General features: G+C 44.1%; 1 protein-coding gene across 2 annotated transcripts in view; it reads right to left on the reverse strand.

Moving 5' to 3' along the window:
* pitpnm3 (PITPNM family member 3) overlaps window positions 1-22,001 on the reverse strand; it is a 179,013-nt gene that overhangs the window by 122,013 nt on the left and 34,999 nt on the right. For both annotated transcript variants that reach the window (XM_061719609.1, XM_061719607.1), the window contains exon 2: window positions 18,023-18,118. In XM_061719609.1, coding sequence (XP_061575593.1) covers window positions 18,023-18,118 — 96 coding nt within the window. The remainder of the gene's footprint in view (window positions 1-18,022; window positions 18,119-22,001) is intronic.

Raw genomic sequence — 22,001 nt, forward strand, 5'->3', positions numbered from 1 at the left:
AACGTACACACTCCGTGATCGACAGTGGAGGTTATTCATTAGCTAAAAACCGGGCATGGAACCACTCAGTATTTCTTGAATCTCTTGTATGTCTTCATATCAGCTTTGGACTTTCTCTGGTAGCAGTAAGTGTTTCCCTTCTGTCATCACCGAGCCTGTGATGACACAGTGTGTGTACTGTAAGTGTGTGTTTTTACATGCATGTGTGTGTGGATTTGCTCAGGGAAACTGAGTACATGTCAGAGGAGATAATCAACAGAGATGACAGCATCCAAACATCCAGCAAACAGCTGCGCTGCCTCAAGTCCACAGCAACAATAACACTGCATGACACGCAACATCATCAGCTGACGGACACTGAACCTCAGTTGTCATGAAAGGAAGCACAAATGGATCTTGACAGATTTCATCCTGTCCCTGTTTTAAATTAAGAATCCTACTTTGAGTTGGTGCACCATCTAATGCCAATGGCATTGCTCTACTAAAAAAATGAATGCAGTGCCGATGTCACAACTTCAGCATTGCAACTTTGATCTCTCATAAAAAAGGATACAGAATAGACCCACAACAAGGAAAACTGTTAATTTTGTTTGGAAATGGACACAACTGTAGTGATGCAGATGAAGAAGAAGGCTTGCTCCTGTTACTTTCTGGTAAGAACAGTGTATCCAGACCCAGCTACTAAGGGTTCTCTACATCAACACACAATAATCAATAATTTTAGACCAGTCAGGTTTATTCTGGAAAACGTCTCTTTTCAGGGCTGAACACAGTCCGCATAAGTCCCTGGTCGTCATCCCCTTCTGGTCCCAGGTATCACTGTTTAAATAGAGGAGATGTTCTGGGGCTGAAGTGAAGACAGCTGGTTCCCCTGCTGCTCCCACAATCACCTAAGCCACTGCCACACAGCAAATTGAAACAGTATTTATTTGCACACTGCACGAGTACAGACTGTAGTATGTTAAATTGTATTCATAAAAGTAAGCCTTCTGGAACACAGCAGATCAATTAACTAGCTAACTAGTCTTCATCCTATTCTGGATGTCAAAATTTGAACAATTTGGCCAGCTCACTTTAATATCTAATGAATTATGAGCGGAAGGAGAAATTGATACATGAAGTTATGAGTTAAGTTAAAACACTGCTTCCGCTGAAGGGACTACACACCTTCTTACTTAGCAAAAGTGTACTTGTTGAATTGAGTGGCTAAGCCAAATAGTTTCATCAAACTTTTTTTAACCAACTACAGCTGGTTGAGCTCACGCAACATCAGGCCAGCATCTGTTGCGTATTGTTGGCTGAACAGGCCAACCACTGACCCCAAGTTACATATTTTGTTAATTTAGTGGGCATTTATAGATGGAAAGTGAACAATTTTTATCTATTTATTTATTAGAGATGCAGGGATTGCATTTCTTTTGGCCGATTCTAATTATCGATATTTTTTGTGGGTGTGCCCTGCCAATACCGATTTTGTCGGTATTGGCATTCGGTATTGAACCTTCTCTGAAGCACATCCAGCTGTGTGGTTATAATGAATACAGTCATCAACAACTAAAGTGGATCAACACATTTAATCAAAGTTTCCAAAGACAAGAATAGATTTTGTTCAAAATGATTTAATCCACTTCAAATGTTGACTACTGTATATTATCATGTTGTAGCACATCAAGTGAATTTAAGCAGAATACCAAACAAAAGGCTTCACCTCATAATGTAAATAAATTCACTGCTTTATATTAATTCATCTGAATGAGCCTTATTGGATATGAAATATAATAATGGAGACCAAAACTTTTCTTTGAATCAGTATTTAATTAAGGCCCGAGCACTGACAGTGCGAAGGCCCTATTGTATCTGGGTTTTTTTTGTTTGGTTTTTTTGATCACGAAATGAGGGCCTTTTTGCCCCCCTAAACGTGCCCCAAAAGTCACCAAATTTTGCACGCAAGCCAGGCCTGGCGAAAAATTTGATATTTAATGGTTTGCATTAATGGGCGTGGCAAAATGGCTCTGTAGCGCCCCCTTGAAAATGTATACAATTATACAATCGAGCCCGTCGCCCCAGATTGACATAAAAAAATGAAATTCGCTACACATGTACAACATGTCAAGACACACCAAAAAGTGTCTTGGACCAATACCCTAACACCAACAGGAAGTCGGCCATCTTGAATCAGATGACCGATTGTTCGCCATTGTCACACATCATATTTGAACGAATAATTGCACGTGCGAGGGCCCGTTCATCGCTGCTTGCAGCTTTAATTATGATTATTTTTTATTTTAATATGGAATTCAATAGAGGTGAATTTATATAAATCAAAAAGATTTTTTAACCAATGGCTAGCCATCATCACTTCCTCAATAGTTATCGTCATGCTACGAAGCTTAGCAAAGTAATCAATTCAATTCAATTTTATTTATATAGCGTCCCAGAAGATGACCATAATCAGAGGTTTGTAGTCACTAGACACATTTTCCACTATAAACGTTTGCCAGCAGCTCCTCCATCGTGGATGGGCTGATGGAGCTGGTGGCTATGGCTAATGTAGCAAACTGTTTAGTGTTGGCTCAAAAGGGGATTGTGTTATTGAAGGAGGGGGAGTATTTTATCCTGCCTGAGTTGCCGTACGGCTGTGACGTCCTGTTCCTGTTTTGAGTGTGGAGAAGGAAAATAAAGAAGCGGTGGCTACCGAATCCACTTTCTCGTCTCCTGTCCCGTTTATGGGTTTATTATTAACACCTACCGTACAGGCGAACCCAGTACGCTCGGCTACATTGGTGGCAGCGGTGCTCTTGTACGTACCGCTGTGTTGGAGACTGTTAGGTGTCGCGCTGTGACTCGTGGACTCTCGGTTAGCCGCTTAGCTTTCCGGCTTCGTGTGGTCATGTGGCTCGGGGACGAGGACCCTTTTAAACCCGGCAGGGCGCGGTTTGAGAGACAATCACACGGCGGGGATATCAGAGTTGAGCTGCCCGCTCCTTTCTCTGGTGACGGGAGCCAGAGCTTCGTCAGCTGGGTGAGGCTGCTGGAAGTAGCCGTTAGCGCGACGGCGGGAAGCGGTCGTAGCCGCGACGAGGAGCTGGTGAGGATCCTTCCTACTCGTCTTGCCAAGTCAGCTTTCCTGCTATGGGACAGCCTCCCCGAAGCTACGAAATCGGATTATAATGCCGTTAAAGAAAGACTGGGAGCAGCTTTTGGACAGAGACAGTTAATGGCCCGCTTCAGAGCCAGCTTGTCGGCTCGGCTGCACGCTCCGGGGGAGAGCTTGGAGGTGTCCGCTGCTGACGTGAGCCGGCTGGTCGCGGAGGCGTTCCCGGATTATGGTGCCGTTGCACAGAGAGAGGAGAAGTTTCGGCGTTTTCTGGCTGGCCTGGACCCTGCGTTAAAGGCCAAGTGTCTCGAGCTGGGCGCTACCGACCTGGAGGAGGCTCTGCTGGTGGCGGAGCACTGTGAGAATGCCAGGGTGGCCCTGCAGAGAGACTGTGTGAGTAGCTGCCTACGCCGGGGGAGGGCCGTCTGTGCAGTCTGTGTCAGTTTCTGACAGTCTTCAGAGGGCTATTGAAAGGCTGACTGAAGAAATGCACGCCATGAAGGGGGAGATGAAAGGGATGTGTGAGGAAAATCAGAGACTGAGATCACAGAATATGAACCTGAAGGGGCAGAAGCCCCGCTCGCCCTCTGGGGGACGCTGTACCTGCAACTGCGGAGAGAGGGGGTGCCAACTGAGGTTCAACCGTGAGGGGTACCGTGGCCGCTCCCCCGATCGTGAGCAGTTCCCGTCCCAAGGAGGTTTCCAGTCACGGGGCTATCGCTCGGACCCCACGGGGGTGCCCTCAACCGTTAAGCCGCCTGGGGGCAGGAGCCCTAGTCCGAGCTGGCATGCCCGGCGTGAAGAGGAGCCCAGGAGGCGGGGCGTGCATTTCTTGCCACGACCGCAGCACGAGAATGACAACCAGCAGGGAAACTGATGGTAGCTGGTGTTTCGCCCGAAACGCCAGCCATTTTGACTGAGGGCCCCCGATACCACGACAGTTGCAGTGACACGGCTGACATGGACTCTGCTGACCGCTCTACGTCTTTTGTGAGGGGTGTGGTCGAAGGCACAGAGGTTACCATTCTGGTGGACTCAGGCGCCACAGTGTCACTGATTAGTGCTGATTTTCGTATGTTGGTCCCTGCTCTACGAAACAGACCCCTGAAAAAGAACTATGTTGACTCCCATGCAGTGAATGGACAGATGCTGGATACGCTGGGGACAGTCGAGGCCACCTTTCGCCTGGGCCCTACATACTGGCAGCACACGTTCTATGTACTGAGGGAATCTACCCAGTGTGTTCTGCTCGGGCTGGACTTTCTGAGCAAGGACCATGCGCTGCTGGATTTAGGACGGGGTGTGTTGCAGTTGTGGGACGTTTCTGTTCCCCTGCTCCAGGGTCAGGAATTAGTCCCACAGATCTGTAATGTGTCTCTTGCGGATGTCAGGATTATCCCCTCATTAAGTGAAGCTTTAGTGCCGGTGGATGTTCTCTCTCCTTCGGGGGCCGGCCAGCCCGTCACAAACTTTGAGGGGTATCTGGAACCTAACATTCCAGAAACGACAGGACTGGTTGTGGCTCATTCGGTGAACACGGTGAAGGGCGGGGTGACCCTGGCCCGCGTCCTCAATCCCACAGGGGAGGCGGTGGAACTTAAGCGGGGGCTGCACTTGGGGGAGTTTTACCCGGTGGCAAAGACTGACATTTTAGTGCCCCCCCGTGCCCCCGTCAGCGTGACGGCGCCCCGACAGCTCCTGAGGGCCCTATCTCCTTGGAGGAGTCTTCCGTCTCCACAGAGCAGAGGGCGGAGCTGGCTGAACTGCTGCGGAAGTTCACTGATGTTTTCAATCCGTCAGGCAAGAACACAGGCAAGTGCACACAGGTTAAACATCACATCAGAACTGAAGGTCATCACCCCGTCAAGCGGCGCGCGTATCGCGCATCACCTGAGAAGCGCGCGGAGATCGAGCGTCAGGTGAGGGAGCTGCTGGCTGATGGAGTGGTGGAGGAGAGCTGTAGTCCCTGGGCATCCCCGGTAGTGCTGGTGAGGAAGAAAAAAGGGGGGCAGTGGAGGTTCTGCAGCGATTACCGCCGCCTCAATGCTGTGACCATTAAGGATTCCCACCCCCTCCCACGGGTGGATGACAGCCTTGATGCACTAGCTGGGTCGGTCTGGTTCAGCACACTTGACTTTTCGAATGGCTACTGGCAGGTCGAGGTAGCTGAGGAGGACCGAGAGAAGACGGCCTTCACTACCGGCAGAGGCTTGTATCAGTGGCGAGCCATGCCTATGGGCCTGACTAACTCTCCCGCCACATTTCAGCGCATGATGGAGCTCATCCTGAGGGGCCTGCCGTGGCACATCTGTATGGTGTATTTGGACGATATACTGATCTACAGCCGAACGTTCGAAGACCACCTACTGCACCTGGAGGAGGTCCTGTCCAGAATCCAGTCAGCAGGCTTAAAGCTGAACCCAAGGAAGTGCCACTTTGCCCGAGACCACGTAGTATTCCTGGGTCATGTGGTCTCCAGGGGGGGCCTTCTACCAGACCCAAGGAACACTGATAAGGTGAGAACATTGCCGACCCCCCGCACTCCCTCGGAAGTGAGAGCCTTTGTGGGGTTATGCTCCTATTATAGGAGGTTTGTGCGTGATTTCTCTCAGCATGCAGCTCCTCTGAACCGGCTGGCGGGGAAGAACGTGCCTTTCGAGTGGTCGGGTGAGTGCGAGGCTGCATTCTCTTACCTCAAACAACTAACTACTAACCTCTTCACCGGTGGTTACGCTGCCGAACTTTGCACTTCCCTTCAAGGTGTACACCGACGCCTCTAGAGATGCCGTTGGGGCGGTGCTGATGCAGGATGATGGTGGTCTGGAGAGGGTGATAGCCTACGCCAGCCAGGCCCTCACCCACGCCCAGAAAAGGTGGTCCACCTTTGATAGAGAACTGTGGGCTGTGGTGTGGGCCGTGCGTGAATTTAAGCACTATGTGGGACTGTCTGCATTCTCCATCATAACTGACCATCGCCCCCTGCTGGGCCTTAGACATATGGCCATTGATGGTGACCCCACCGGACGGAGGAGTAGGTGGGTGTTGGAGCTTGATCCGTTTGATTGGGTCATGGTGCACAAGGACGGCGCCCGCCATAAGAATGCTGATGCACTGTCCCGTAGACCAGCACCCTCTGATCCTGCCGAGCCGGATCTCTCATCAGTGGGGCCGCACACCATGGCCTCCGTGGGGGCAGCAGACGGCGGGCCATCGGCTGATGGAGCGCAGGTGGATCTAGTCCTGGCCGATTCCCTCTGCGGTACGGAGGCGGAGTTGCAGTCGTTACAGCGTGAGGACTCTGACATTGCTGCCGTGCTGGCGTGGCTGGAACAGGGCATGGCCAGGAGGCCTCGTAGACTTCCCAGGGGATCTTCCCCCAGTTTGAGGAAGTTATGGACTGAGTTTCACCGTCTGTCGGTGACGAACGGACTGTTATGTCGCACCACACTGCCTGCGCCCACGGGAGAGCCACAAATTCAGGTGGTGGTTCCCGCATCCATAGTGCCAGAGCTGCTGCGGCGGTTGCATGGGGGGCCGGCCGCTGCACATTTTTCTGCCGAACGTGTGTGGGACAGGGCCCACCAATCCTACTACTGGCCCTTCATGCTGAGGGATATAAGGCAGTGGTGTGAACAATGCAGGGCGTGTCAGACCCGCAGGTGCCCAGTCCCGGGACCGAGGGCTCCTATGGGGGGGTCCCGGGTTGGCCGCCCCCTTCAGAGGGTGGCTATGGACATTTTGGAGCTGCCCTTGACTTCCAGGGGGAGTCGATACGTCCTGGTTGTGGAGGACTACTTCACCAAGTTCGTGGCGCTGTACGCTCTGCCAAACCAGATGGCACACACTGTGGCTCACTGCCTGTTTGAGGACTATGTGCTGGTGCACGGGGTGCCAGAAGTCCTGCATAGCGACCAGGGTCGCCAATTCGAGGCGGAGGTAATCCAGAGACTCTGCCAGCTGCTTAGTATAAAGAAGACGTGTACCACTGCCTATAACCCCAAGTCCGATGGCATGGTGGAGCGTCATAACAGGACTCTGATTGACCAGCTGGCTAAGATGTTGATTTCCCACGGGGGTGAGTGGGACACGTATGTGAAGCAAGTCGCCTTTGCATATAACACGTCCAAACACGCCAGCACCCAGTTCACCCCCTTCTACCTCATGCACGGGCGCGAGGCCCGAGTGCCTGCTGATGTGCTGGTGCCCTCTAGTGTCCTGGACTGCCGGGGCTCTGGGCTCTTGTTGGACTACGTTTCATCATTGGCGGAGCGGCTGGAGTTGGCTTTCAGTGCGGCCCGGCTTAATGCAGTGGAGGCTCGTGAGAGACAGAAACTGTATTATGATGAGAAGAGCTGCCATCGGGCCTATGGAGTGGGCGCACTGGTGTGGCTGAATAACCCCACGAAGAGCCGTACTAAGCTGGCGCCGCACTGGAAGGGTCCATACAGAATTGTGCAGGTGCTGGTCTCTGGTGGAGAGGCAGCCCTGACATACCGCATCAGTAATCCGATGGACTTGTTGGAGCGAGCCCAGGTGGTTCATCATGACAGGCTGAAGCCGTACACCTTACCTCTGCCTGCACAAGCTGCGCCTGCCTCCCCTCCCACCTTTGGGAGTCCTCCTGCCGTGGGGGCGTCGCCTGTCCCTCAGGCAGGGGAGTTGGACTATGGACTGTGGGGGGACTCATTGGAGCCTGTGCCCGGGCGGTCTCGCAGGGGGAGAGTGGTGCGACAGCTGCGCATCTTCGGGACTTTGTCATGTTCTGAGGTTCCGGTGTTCTAGCCCAGGAGATGTGTTAAAAAAAAAAAAAAAAAAAGAAGATAGAAAAAAATGTGAAGTGATGTTGTTTGTGGGTCCAACTTTTGTGCCTTATGGGATGCCGGACATGTTGGGGAGGTTGTTTTTGTTTTGTTTTTTTTCCCAGCCTGGTCGAGTTCTGCACGGGTTTGAATGCGCTGGGAGTGGCTGCATTGTGTGGGTTGTTTGTTTATTTTTTATTTTTTTTGTTGTTTGTTTGGTTTGCTCACTGGTTTGAGTATACTGAAATGGGGATGTTTCTCAGTGAGGGGGGGACGTATGTAGCAAACTGTTTAGTGTTGGCTCAAAAGGGGATTGTGTTATTGAAGGAGGGGGAGTATTTTATCCTGCCTGAGTTGCCGTACGGCAGTGACGTAGTTCATCCTGTTCCTGTTTTGAGTGTGGAGAAGGAAAATAAAGAAGCGGTGGCTACCGAATCCACTTTCTCGTCTCCTGTCCCGTTTATGGGTTTATTATTAACACCTACCGTACAGGCGAACCCAGTACGCTCGGCTACACTAACATTGATTGACATAAGGTGGGCACGTTTGAGCTGGCTTCACGTGCCTGTTTGCCCCTTTACAACACAGCGCCACAGATTACGAGAAAAATAAGACGTGAAAACTCTTCAGAAAACTTTTGGCGTGATGTGTTGCTCCTGCTACGTTTATACCATAGACTGTATAAAACAATGGACGAAGCATTAGGTCACGTTATTTTTTGGTTTCTGAAGACCAGTTTTGAAGCCTGTTTTTCTTTGTACGGGGTGCAGCCTTGATGCTCGAGAAGCCAATGGGGACACCTGATCTTTTTGAACTATAAGAATCCTTGTCACAAACGTTTACATGAACATTATAGACTAAGTATGACAGAAAAAAAGGATTAAAAAAATAATAGGTCTTCTCTCAATAAATTCAAAAATTCCAGTCATGTTGCAGAAATGTCCAAAGCTCGTGACCTGCTCTAATGGGTTCAGTTTCATCTTAAAAGGAATGGCCTTTAATCAGTTTTAAACAGCTGTGTTCTGCTACAACTGACTGAACAGAGGTACTTTGAATTAAAAAGCATTAGAGTCACCTTGAAAATACCTCAAATTTGCAAATCTAATGTATTACTTCATTTTCATAAAAATTCACGCTGTATTCAGAAAAACTCCCCAGCCTCATCTTCTTATCAGAGATCTAAGCAAAGCCCTGGCAGCTGTCATATATTTTCTTGTTTCTTCTTTCTGGGTCCACTGGGCTACGTGTGGTCAGTGACATTTGTCCCAGCTGCATGAATAAAACTCCCCTAAGCTTCCAGTCCGCATAGAGAAAACAAAACAAAAGATCTGGACATCTGATGAAGATTGAGAGTCACTTAGAGTTTGTGAGTGTCAGTATTTAGCCAAAACTTCAACGACCTCATATGACCCTGTTCTGCTTTCCCTTTTAAGGGAGGCATTCTTCATGCTTAGCAGATGTTTATGTTTAGAGCAGATTCCTTTATTCCCTGCAGCACGACAATGCTCCAATCTCCCTCTGAGCTCAGACAACTATCACATAACTACCACAAAAAAACAACACATATCTTTAAATACCTCTCTATTTTTGTGTTTTTCTCTACCAAAACTCAAAACGACACAATTCATGACGAACAAAAAACTATAATCTTCACTGATTCTTGGTGCAACAGGAGCAAACCGAATCAGGTGACAAACAGTGTTTCAGTTGGGGTGCAAAAGCAGTGTTCTTACGAGGAAAAAGGTCATGTATCATAAGTTATCATGGAAATTATTGACTTTCATTTTGTGTTTATATCTAATGTGAAAATATAGTTAATAGACAGCTTTGCATGTCTGTGTTACATTCATTATTAAAAGCACTAGCTGGAGATAGGAAAAAGCCAAGTTTGATCAATCATTTGGATACCTTTTGCATAAGTGGTATACAGTGCAAAATGTTTCATACGAGAAAAATTTAAATATCAGTTTTGATTTCATCAGCACTTTAACAGAATACTTGAAACTTTTAGGAAATCGTTTTTTTCTCCTTGCAACCCTGAGTTACAGTATATGCGTCTCATGCGTGAGCAGAAGTGCATTTAGCCACTGTTGCATCAGCCATTGTGTAATAATCTTTTTAAAGCTTCCTGCCTGGGTCCCAATGGGTGCAGAAGTGGTCTAGCTTTGCAGCAGTTTTACTCCGTCCGGACATCAGGCTTCACCAGGAGCATTTCAGGTGTTTGAGCGCTGCCTGCTCAGCTGGATTCATGGCATCACGAGTATAGCCACAGTAATCTGCTCATTTCCATGAATTGTCTTATACTTTCAGGAATAATACATTAAGTCAAAATTACAACTGAGTTGATGCAATTAGCAAACCGTGAAGGTCTCAAACATTTGTGCAGCTGAAAACTGTTTATTTTGGACTATTTTGATTCAGCCCCACAGTACAATGGATATACAGCCAAAAAGGCACACTGAAGCAGATTAAAATAGTGCTGCTCTTGCTCAAGAAGTAATATTTCAGATTTATTTTTATTAAGTAATATATACTTAATAATGATCCGAGGCTTGATTTTCAAATGTTGCAAATTAATATCTGTCAAAAATATTTTCTGCCGTATTAAACAGGTAAAAAGAGTGTGCTTCTAAAATGAACTGGTTGCAGCAGGTGCAGAGCTTTGATCACGTCTTAGGGTGAAAATACCTCCAAGATGCCAAAACAATTTCTGCATAGAAGCTGTTAATGTAACTGGATGATAACCGATAAGGAACTGAATCGATAAGCGATATCGATAATGGAACCCGAATCAGTAAATTCTTAATTCCCATCCCTAGTGGAAGGCAGTGTTTTATTTTTGAAAAATTACTGACTTCCAGTTCCAGTTAGCTTGATCTGCTATTTGTAAATTGACACAGCATAATCAGGGTTGAGCACCAAACATAGGCTTGTGCCTCAGGTGCATCAGAAAGGATGTTTTTAATCTGGGATGCTTTTGAAATGCCCTACAGCGTGTCTGCTGGAACTGCTCATTGACTATACAAGCCACGATTCACAGTGGCAAGCGTGGCGTTGCTTTTGTACCTGGAACCAGGGGTCAAGTCAAGCAATTTCCCATCATCACTTTACAATTCTTGGAGCACCGTGTGAAGAACTGCGTTTCCAGGTGGCGTTTCACCTTTCTAGAATAAAGGTGGCTCAGATCTGTGTTGTTCAACCCTGGTCCTTGAGATCCACGATCCACAGCTCTAACGCACCTGGCTCAAACCATTGACAGACTTGGGTAAACCGTCATGACACGCTGAGGGTGATCAGGTTATTTGAACCACTAACGTGTTAAAAATGAACATGCCAAACATGTATCTTAAATATCTTAAACATGTTTCAATCATGGCATTCAACCCCTGATACTGTGCTGAATTTAAAGGAGCTTCCTCATTCCTCTCGCTTTTAAATCTATGATACAGGAGCATTAATATACAGTATGCATACATTTATGTATTTAATACATTCATATACAAACCACCCACTGCATAAAAGGTTCACATCACAAACACATTCACATAAACATTATTCTGTTCTAACTAAGGCCTATCCTTTAACTAAAGAGTCCAAAGTTGTCTCCTTTTCTCGTTCCCTTCACACCCACTAAAGATATTTCATGGCTGATTGTGAAATCTCTTGCTGTAGGCGGTATGAAGGCAGTGGGAAACGGACTCGCATACAACACATGCACGTTATCTGGTCCACCAGTGACTTCTTAGTGCATATAGGTTCCTTGACACCACTGATAAGATGCATTTTCTGCAATGTCGGGCTCAAATCTGCTATAACCGTGATAAGGATAAATATTTAATCTTTTTTTTACCAGGATTGTGCTCTGTGAATGTGCCTTTTCTGACAAATGTAATATGCAAGGGAAGACAGAGACAGGAAATCAAACTCAGGGACCGGGGTGAATGACAGAATGAGGCGGGAAATGTGAAGGGGAACCAGAATAACACACAAACCAAATCAACAGTGAATTCCAGAACAGAATGGGGAAAGACAATCATCCCGCCACGTGTGACATTATATCACAGAACCCAGAAATGTCTAATAAATGAAATAATAGGAATGGCTGGTTTTGTTGTGCTTCATGGGTTTGTTGGATTCTTTGTTTCCTTGTTTTTTCCTGCATTTTTCTGTCTTGCGCAACTTCTTCTTTGAGTATTCTGTGCAGTTTTGCTTTCTGACTGCTTCACACCTACATCACGTTAGTCCTTGACTGCCTACTAATATTTTCCACTAGATTCTCTTCTGTGTTATTACCATGTTTGCTCTATGCTGTTTAGTTTTTTTTACTTTGTTTGTTTTTCTTTTGTCTGTTTTTATATTTCCAGCCCTGCAGCACTTTCTGTTAATTCTTTCAATAAAATATTTTGGTATTTTACGCCTGCCTGCCTGCCTGCTGTGACTATCTGCATTATATATAATACAGGAGAGCGACAGATGCCAGGCTGTATAAATGTGCGGCTGGACTTTGAATGATTTAATGTAAAATATACTCTTGGGAATAAGCACTTCCAGTGGATAATTGTCTGGGTAAGTATCCTACAATTCTCTAATCAGCTCCTTCTGGGGGCATAAAAAGGCAAGATGTTGAACATGTTCTTGAGCGTGGCAACAAGCGTATTTCTGGTCCGTCACACAGCTGAATGAATATACAAAAGTCTTCAGCAGGATGTGGTCTGCAGTTCAGAACATGTCTAAATGTGAGCCACATTTGATCTTTACTACACGTTTCTTGGTTTGCTGTGAAACTAGTAGGGCTGGGCGATATATCGAGATTTTGATATATATCGATATATTTTCAAACGCGATATGGTACGAGACAATATCGTTTATATCGATTATTAATTTTTTTTTTTTTTTTTTTTTTTTTTACGATTTTGATATAGCTTATTTTGTGACAAATTGACTTGAATGTTTTATTTGAGATTTGCACAAATGTTTTGTTATTTTCACAACTGTCAACCTCAGTGGAAAAGTCTGCCTGTTACTGTCTACATTGTATTAATTGCACAGTGTATTTTAATTTAATTGTTATGCAGGAAAGGGATATTTGTTTTATTTTATTCAAGAAGCATTTTTATTCTATATATGCAGGCAGTTTATTTTTATTTCATTTGTTTTATACATTTTGATATTGTGCAGACCTCTGTTAATAAAGGAACCTGTGTGACATTTGGCACGAGGCTTTGTATTAAAACTGACTGTTTTTTTAAGGGTTTGCCTCAGAAAGAAATGAAGCTAACAGAGATGCTATGCTATAATGCTTTGGGGGAAACCCCAATCAAGGCACAGAAAAAATATCGAGATATATATCGAGTATCGCCATTCAGCTAGAAAATATCGAGATATGACTTTTGGTCCATATCGCCCAGCCCAAGAAACTAGACTCTTGAATTTCATCCAGTATTGCCATAACAGGACTCACTAATTACTGCTGTGTACCGTAAGCACAACACACAGGCTGGCTAAGAAATCCTGTACTAATCTTTTTTCTTTTTTTTTTTACTATCATTCATTGGGTTCACTTTTCCTCCAGTTCTAGTATTTTCAGCAAAAATACTTAAAAACTCAATGATCTGATAATATATAGACTCCTTCCAAAGCAAATGTGGTACTCGACCTTGTTAACATGCCCATATGATGTGTTTAATTTGCTACACGACATAAGTAAAATAACCATTCATGCCTGAGCATTTCCAGCCTGGAACAGCAGCATACTAATGACAGTGTTAGGATCCTCACTTCATATTCTCGCTGTGCGTGAGTCTGTCTGCGGGTTGTCTGTCTGTGTCATCAATCATCTCTTCAGTCTGCAGTCTCTTATGCCCTGGCCCCCTCTCTGCTTGTTGCCAGATCATCTTATGATGCCAACAAATGTTTATGAATGTTATTTAAGTGATTCTAGTTATAAAATTCAAGCTATTCCCTGACCAAACATTGTTCTTGTGCCGAGGAACCTTAAGCTACATCACAATTGTACTCAACCCGCATAGCAGCTGCCTGCCCTGATTAATGGGTGACCTCAGTCCCAGCGAAGATCCAGGCAAAGTCTGTCAATCCGAAGGGGCCACGGGGTACGCTGGAGTGGCTTGGCTGTAAGAGACAGCCGTTTTAGCTGCTCCTGAAGCAAGCAACTGCTGAGCTAGAGACCATCCACCAGTTAGCCCTGGTCGCCTGCGGTTGAAGGTGGCTGCTGCCAGTTGCATGCTTAGCTTCGTACTTGGCCCCTTGCAGACCAGCCAAAAGCCGATTCCAGTAGTTTTCTTCAAGAACAATTAAAAGTACAGCAAAACACAATATTTAGGTCTTAAGTCGAAGCTCTGAAATCAAGTTAAGATCGTGCCGAATGCTGCATAGTAAAATTTATAACAGGAACAGAAAAACACAACCAAATTTTTTGAGACTAAGGCTCTTCAAAACTTTCCTTCAGTCCCTCAAACATGCTTGTGGTCACCCGGCGTAGATTTACCATAATGTTTAGTGTATCACACCATACACCAAAAGCTCTACTTTCAGAAACCTTTTGTTTAGGAGTTATGGCACTGAGGAACTTGCATGACAAATGTGTCACATGCTGGTAAATCTCGTCTGTGATTGGATGGTTGTACTGCAGAACTCCTGGAGAGCACTGTAAAAATCCATATAGGCACAAAGCTCTATTCATCTGTTTTCCGGTAATTTTTTGAATTTTCTAGATATTGTGAACGATCAAAAAGCCTTGCTGTTGGTGTTTGCGTTCGTGGTGACCGATAGGGGGCAGTAAGCAGAGCAACAGTTGGAAAAGTGATTCAATATTTAGTAGTAGACGTGGTAGCAGTAGCAGATTAGAACAACAAACAAGTATCCATGACACCATTGGATGATGTAGGAGATTATAATATTGCTTTGGTTGCGATCTCGGCAAAGGAAACGGCGCCAGCGACCTCCGCGTCGTCACTTGTGGCCAGCTGGGATCTGACCGGGACCAGCGCCAGTGACGCGGCCAGAGCCAGAACTGCAGGTCGCGTACGTACGCGTTCAGTGTCTTTTTGAGAACGTGCCGTCGACGCGTCAAATGAACGCAGGATATGCGTGGCGGCCATGATGCGTACGCGGTCTGAACTGCAAGTATATCCCAGGTTTAAAAGTTAGGGTTATGAGAAGCATTCGTGCCAAAACCTGTTTGTGGTGAAAGGACACTCATAGGAGGGTTTTAACTTGACCATCGTAGTAATTAAATTAAAGAACTGACTTCTGTTAACTTTCATGGTGGACTTGTCAGAAACAGGGATCAGGAACAAGGTTCATATGACAACCTAGGCAGCATTCAATTACATAAAATGGAAATATGTAATTAAATCATAGACTAAATGTGATTATAATTAGTTATGGTTACTATAGGGTACACTCACACTAGGGAATCTGTATCATATCTAAGCATGACTGATCCTTAAAGTCCTGTTTTTATGGCTTGTTGAGTGATTAATTCCTTGCTCGAGCATGACAAGATTCCTGGTCCTATTCCTGTTTCTACTTTTTATATTGCTCTTTTTTATTATTTAACTATTTATGGTAATTTCTATTTTACATTTTTTGTATAAAGCGTGTGTGTGTTTTGGCTGCTGCACGACTGAATTTCTCCTCTGGGAGATCAATAAAGTCTACTATTCTATTCTATTCTACTATTCTATTCCTGGAAAGAGGAGGGCAGGGTACGATTGCTCAGAGGAGGATGTGTATGAATTAGCTGTGCTAATTCCCTGAGACGGCATGTGCACCGAGTACACAAAAAAGTACTTAGTGTAACAATGTACAATCAGCAATCAGGCTTTAGCATGATGAGGATTGGAGTACCCTGGGTTTGGATACATGGACGAATCAGGATTAAGGATCAGTTGTGGCTCATAATAGATATGGAAGCATTTTGAGCTTTTATTTTATTGATTTGTTCTTCTGTTTTTATTTGAACCACGTCTTATCAAGCAAATACTGAAACTCATTTGCATTTTTCTAAGAAACCTGGCTCTAATAAAGCTGAGACCAGCCAGCTTAGCGAGGCTGGTGGCCATTTATCAGATAAAAATGCCTTTCAGTGCTAAAAAGTCAACAAATATTGTTTATCTCTCTTCTCTTTAGAGATCACCAAAGCAGATCATCTGTTTCCATCGTGCAGCTGTTCTCACTTCCGTCTTGTAAACCTTTCCCTTTTTCTGTCACAGCTACTCCTCTGTCACAGATCACTTCTCCACCCACTCCACCAACGACACAGTGCAACACTTTCTGACTTTCCCTGTACTCTCTCTCTACCTCCTGGATCCTCAAAGATAGAATTAGCATCTGTTGTGCAAATCTAGTGCTCTGTGTTGGCATGAAACCACTACTGCTGATCACAAATCCTAACAATTTTTATAGCTTACTGTAACTACTCTTTCCCTTCTCCATAAGCATGAAGCTGCTTCAGCTCTGGATCAACCTTGTTCTTGAAAACCTGCTGTAGTATTATTTCAAGCTTATTGACCCTTATCCCTTCTCAGTCTGTGGATGGTGCAACCTCCACCTTTCTCTTATTTTCTTCATTTATCATTTATTTTCCAAACTACTCTTTCCGTCTTGCCCTCACTTGCTCCTTGTTTGTAAATACACTTGCATTTGTCAATAATGACCCTAACCTGCTGCGCATCCTTCCCATCTCAATCGGTACAAATTATCCTCCTCTTCCTTAGTGTTTGGCCTCACATACCGCTCATCATAAGTGTCTTTAGCCTTTTACCACCTCGCAGTTGGTCGTACATTTGAATCTCTAGCAAATATCTATCAACTAAAAATAGTAAAAGACATTGATAAAACCTGTTTTTACTGATCATTCAGATTTATTCATCTGCCACAACAATGTGTCATTTACCAGAAAAATAATCACATTTAATGAATTACTTTAATTAGATATTCAAACATGTAAAAATATACACTCTTATTCTCTTGTATTTTATTAATTTTTTTAACACTGTTTAGACATTATAGCATCCACCACACTACAATGCTTCAATCCCTTCATGGATAATTAGCTCTCCAAAGTTAATTGTTTTATCAATGTATCATAACAAATGCAAATTAGACACCTGGCTTTGATTTTTTGTACCAGTTTCAGACTCAGTTTCCGAACCCTTAGCCCTCATTCAAAAGTGACCTTCCCAACATTTGCGATAGCATCGTCAAGCCAGAGAGTCGAGAGTAAGCAGCGTCGAGGGTCAGCCGCTGCAACCAGGCAAGCAAGGAAGATAAAGAGCTTTCTAATTTGCATTTTCATAGATTCCCAGATACTGCATGAGAGAAAGATGTGGAGTCACATCTTAGACATTTCAGTGCATGGAGGGATTATTTTCATGTAAATAGAGTCTCTCACTGCCATTTTGATGAGTGAAAGAAAGAGTTGTTGAATTGACTGTGAAGACGAGGCAACCAGTCAGTTAAAATGATATTCCTATGTAGACTGCATACATCATTTTTCTCCCTGCTATGAGTAGAATCAACATTTCTCCCAAACAGAAACGTTCTTTTTAGTTCATAAACTCCTAACTGCAGCTCACTTTGATCTCTTTTCTGACCTGGTGATATCGGTTTGACCAGCAGCAATTTGTGTTGGTTGTTATGTTGAATCGAAGCACACTTGAAATAAATAAAGCTGTTGTTTTTGTTTTCTGCTTGTTATCAGCGAGAACATGGTCAATGATAATGATGCCCTTTTTTCTGAGGTAAGGAGAAGAGCTACACACACACCTTTAATGAAAATAAAAACTGTTAAAATACCTGAAGACAATGTCTGAAAATAATTCTGGGCAAACTGCACATTTTTTTGTAAAACGAAATGCAAGTCTACTAATAGCAGACACTTCTCTTTTTTATAGCATCAACTCCATAGCCTCAATTATTCTGTTGTTCTGCAGTAATGAGAGAAGTTGGAAGTTGTAGATGGAGCCTAAAGGTAGTATAAAATGAAGTGCCTACCACCTATAGCACCATATTATACAATTTAGAAAAGCCATTAGTGTTGGGGAGTCAGAACAACAACAAGGTAAAGGCACGGTAAGACTGGGGAATGAAACGTGCTTCTTACCTCTGGCATCAAAGAACTCCTCATCGGAGCTGTCAACGGATTCTTGTGCAATATTCTGCAGACACCAGTGAGTGGCGCTGTGTTTTCGTGCTGAACCTATAAATTGAAAGAAAAAAAGGCACAGAAAATCTCCTTTTAGACTAATAATGACAGGCAGGGTCATGCCATTAATCAAAATACTTGCAGGACAGAGAGATCATGCATTTTAAGACCCCCTCCCCCTTTTTTTGGCAGCCCGTTCTAAAATATCCTTAGCGAAAAAAATGAAAGTGTTAAAGTCCCAGGTGGTTATAAATGTTTTTTTTAAGTGTCACAGCCAGAGAAAAAAAAAACCAAATGGGCTTTTTCTTTGAATGGTGTCAGGTGACAAATGTTAAGAAGATGTCAAGCTGTGAGTTTTATTACTTTCTGACACAAGAGCACAGATGAAGAAGGGACTTAAGGGTGCTTTTTATTAGTTGGCAATATTCACAATCTAAACACCAAAGAAGACCAAAATATTTGAAACAATAGCTGGTTGGAACAAAGAAGGGTTACTCTGACACAACACAATAACAGTTTCACCCAAGTGGTTGCAAATAAACTCAACACAATGAGGCAGTTTTTAGAATACAACTTTAAATGGCATGGTAAGATCAACTGTGAGAAACTTCAGTTACTCATTTAAAATTTCCCTCATATTGTCCTCCTCAGCATTTACGGAGGGGTTGCTGTATACTGGCCTTAAAGCAGCACAACGTAACTTTCAGCTTTTCTGAGTTTGGCGGCATCTTGTGGACAAAATCGGTAGTGTTTTACCAGAAAGAACACTACGTTTCCCATGAGCACCAGCGTGTACTGCCGGAAAACTCCTGTCCCGTCGCGTGCATTTGTTTTGATGAGCGAAGACAGGACGCTTTTCTGTTTCACCAAGTGAACACAAGGAACGCAAAAAAAGATGTTAAACTGCTGGAAAGGAACTGGAATTTACCGGGATACCTTAAACAAGGAAGCCAGGGAGCAGTATATGGAGAAAATAATGATTATTAACGGTCTGGATCCATATGAAATCCCTAAGAGATCCCTGAATCCCTGAAGAGCCATGTGTTTCAATAAATTTGTATAATAGTACAACATACAGTACATGTTTTGTATCCCTCTTACTTCTCTTTTCTTTTTTTTTGACTGCTATATTATGTTGAAGAGGCGTGAGCAATATTTTTGTTTTCCTCGTGAGATTATTTTTTTCCTCTGCAGCTACAAATAGAGTTAATATTTTTTCTTCAACAAACTAGTTTTATCTGAAGATTGGGGTTAATTGCTCCGCAGAGAGCTGGCCAGCAACTGCGTTTAGCTGGAGAAGTGGGGAATAAAACCCGTGTTTTGATCCGACGCCCGTCTGTGTGAGTGTTTGTGGTTTAAGGCTGTTTATGGTTCTGCGTTAAATCGACGCAGAGCCAACGGCGTAGGGTACGCGGCGACACGCACCGTACGTTGCGCGTCGCCACGTACCCTACGCCGTGGGTCTGCGTCGATTTAACGCAGAACCATAAATCATGCTTTACTGTGTGTTTGGTCGTTACAGCCGCGATCCAAAGCGAACCGACGGCTCTTTCACTCTTTTACTTTGTTATTATATCAGATACTTGGCCTGCGTGGTTCTGCCTCCGAGCAGGAAACCGTTGAAAAGTTAAACCATTAGGATCTTTTCCCCACTTCTGTTGTGTGGAGCTGCTGCAGCCACAACACAGCAACAGCTTCTGCGGAGCTCTGAGCTCCACGCCCCGCCCATTTTCGTCTCGACTGCGAATCGGGAAGGAGGGGGAAGTGACGTATGCCGTAAAGCAGTCAAAGTCGTAACGATTTGTAGTTTTTTAGTGTGGCAGGGTTCCTACCATGCTCCTCAAAGTTACATAGTGCCAGTGAAGGTGATACAGACCCCTCAGACCATGACAGAGGTGTCATTAAACCTGTTGGAAGTTGATGTACCATCACAATGACTCTGGAAATATGATATTAAGGTGGAAAAGTTACGTAGTGTCGCTTTAAGAAAAAACGCCATCCTTATTAAGCGTGTTGGCATACTATCCCTTACCAACAGAGCTCGCCGCGTCTGTGTTTCATCCCTGCTACTACGTCTGATGGCTGAACAGGGACATAACAGCGGCAGGACAAAATGTTAAACTGTTCTGCCATCATGCATTTCACACAGAGCAGCAAAGCAAGATTTAGATGCTACATCATTGCTTTTACTAACACCAATGTCCAAAGATATTTTAAATGTGTGCCAACAATGTATATTTGGGCTTGCATACAATACAATTTAATTTGTTTCAACCTAACCAATAACAAAGCTTTTTTTCATACCATCTCAGTTTTTCTTTAAAATTTGGGGTTTTATAAAGATAGTTAAATTCTTCTGACATATAAGTCTAACATTACATACATGAAATATGATTTACTACTTTCCTGCAATTTACATTTGTAATGTCTTCTTTTTTTCCAGATGGAGATAAGAATACACATTGAAAAGCCTCAGCATGTGAGAAAACTGTTACTTCCTGCCTGTTGGTTTATTTGCCACAAATGACAACTATGTCATTTTCTGCTCAAATCCTTAAAAAGAGATGTCTTTCAACTGCTTTACAAACATTTCGATCGAGGTTGTCTGGTGATACACAAACTGCTGTCACCATGCGGAGATTCTGTTCTTTTAATGACAACTTCCTCGTTTTACATTAAACCACACCAGCCTTTGTAGCACATATTCTAGCCGGCTGTCGGCTGCATTGGCTCCAGCTGTACTGTGCTGTTGCATAATAAGACTGTAAAGTTACATTACTCCATACAGAGGATTTTGTACTGATTAATAACTCTTGGGTTTATGGCGGGGAGAAATGCAGTGTCCTGGTCATTAATAGTCAACAGCCTCATAACAGCTACAAATAAGCTGAGGCTTTCTCTTCAATCTTTGACTTTCCAGAAACTCTGTAAACTCTGGTGTCAACATTTACACCAGCACCAGGCAAAGAAGCATTTTTCCTGCAGCTTACACTACCATCTTCTTATTTATCCCAGACTTCTAAGTTAACCAAATAAACCAACCTGTTGCAGAGAGCACTGATATTTTACCCTCTGTATTTGAGGAGTGACTCTCTTTAAACGTACTTAAAACAGATTCAGCAAAACAAACACATTTTAAACCATACATTTTTCTGTGATTCTAAGCAAACACTTGACTTCAGTCTCTAAGAACAACACATCAAATAAAACAAACATTCATCAGTGAATTTGTTTTTTTTAACAATACCACCTGTTCTCATTTACATCCTGTTTAATGACCAATATACCTGTCAAGCTCTTGTGACGAATTAAATTCTCAAAATTAGCTCTAAATCAATTTGTTACTGAAATGAGAAAATGGCAGCTAATAAATTAATAACTTTTCATTCCTAATCAGCTGATCATTCTATGCTGGATAGGTACCCAAGACATTTGATCAAATGTAATTTTAGCATGGAAGCTGTTTGAAGCTGGTAAACACCGTACACCTTCCCTGGTGCCAACTGACTTCCAACTGTGCTCTGATCAAATAAAGGGGACCTATTATGAAAAACAAGTTTTTTCTTGCATTAACATATGGTGGTCTCCCCTCAGCCTGCCAACTCAGAGAAGGAGGAAAGCAACCAAATTCTGCAGTGTCTGTACAGCCGCCCGGATGAGCCATCCAGTGTGATGTGGATCTACGAGCCGTTCAGATTCTGCTCCTGTCATGACGTCATGACAGGAGCGATGAGTGAAACCACGCCCACAACTAACTCCACCGACCGGAGCTTCTGCCATTTTTTCATAGCGGTGTATCATGTCATTCGCGTCATCGCGTCAGGCAGCCAATCAGCACAGTGCCTCATTATCTGATTATGCAAAACAAACACAAAGACATTGAAAATACATCATAGCAAAAATACATAACTGAATAGCTCCCACATGTGTTAAACTG

The sequence above is a fragment of the Cololabis saira genome, chromosome 4 (genome assembly GCF_033807715.1).
Source record: "Cololabis saira isolate AMF1-May2022 chromosome 4, fColSai1.1, whole genome shotgun sequence".
Taxonomy (NCBI): Eukaryota; Metazoa; Chordata; class Actinopteri; order Beloniformes; family Belonidae; genus Cololabis; species Cololabis saira.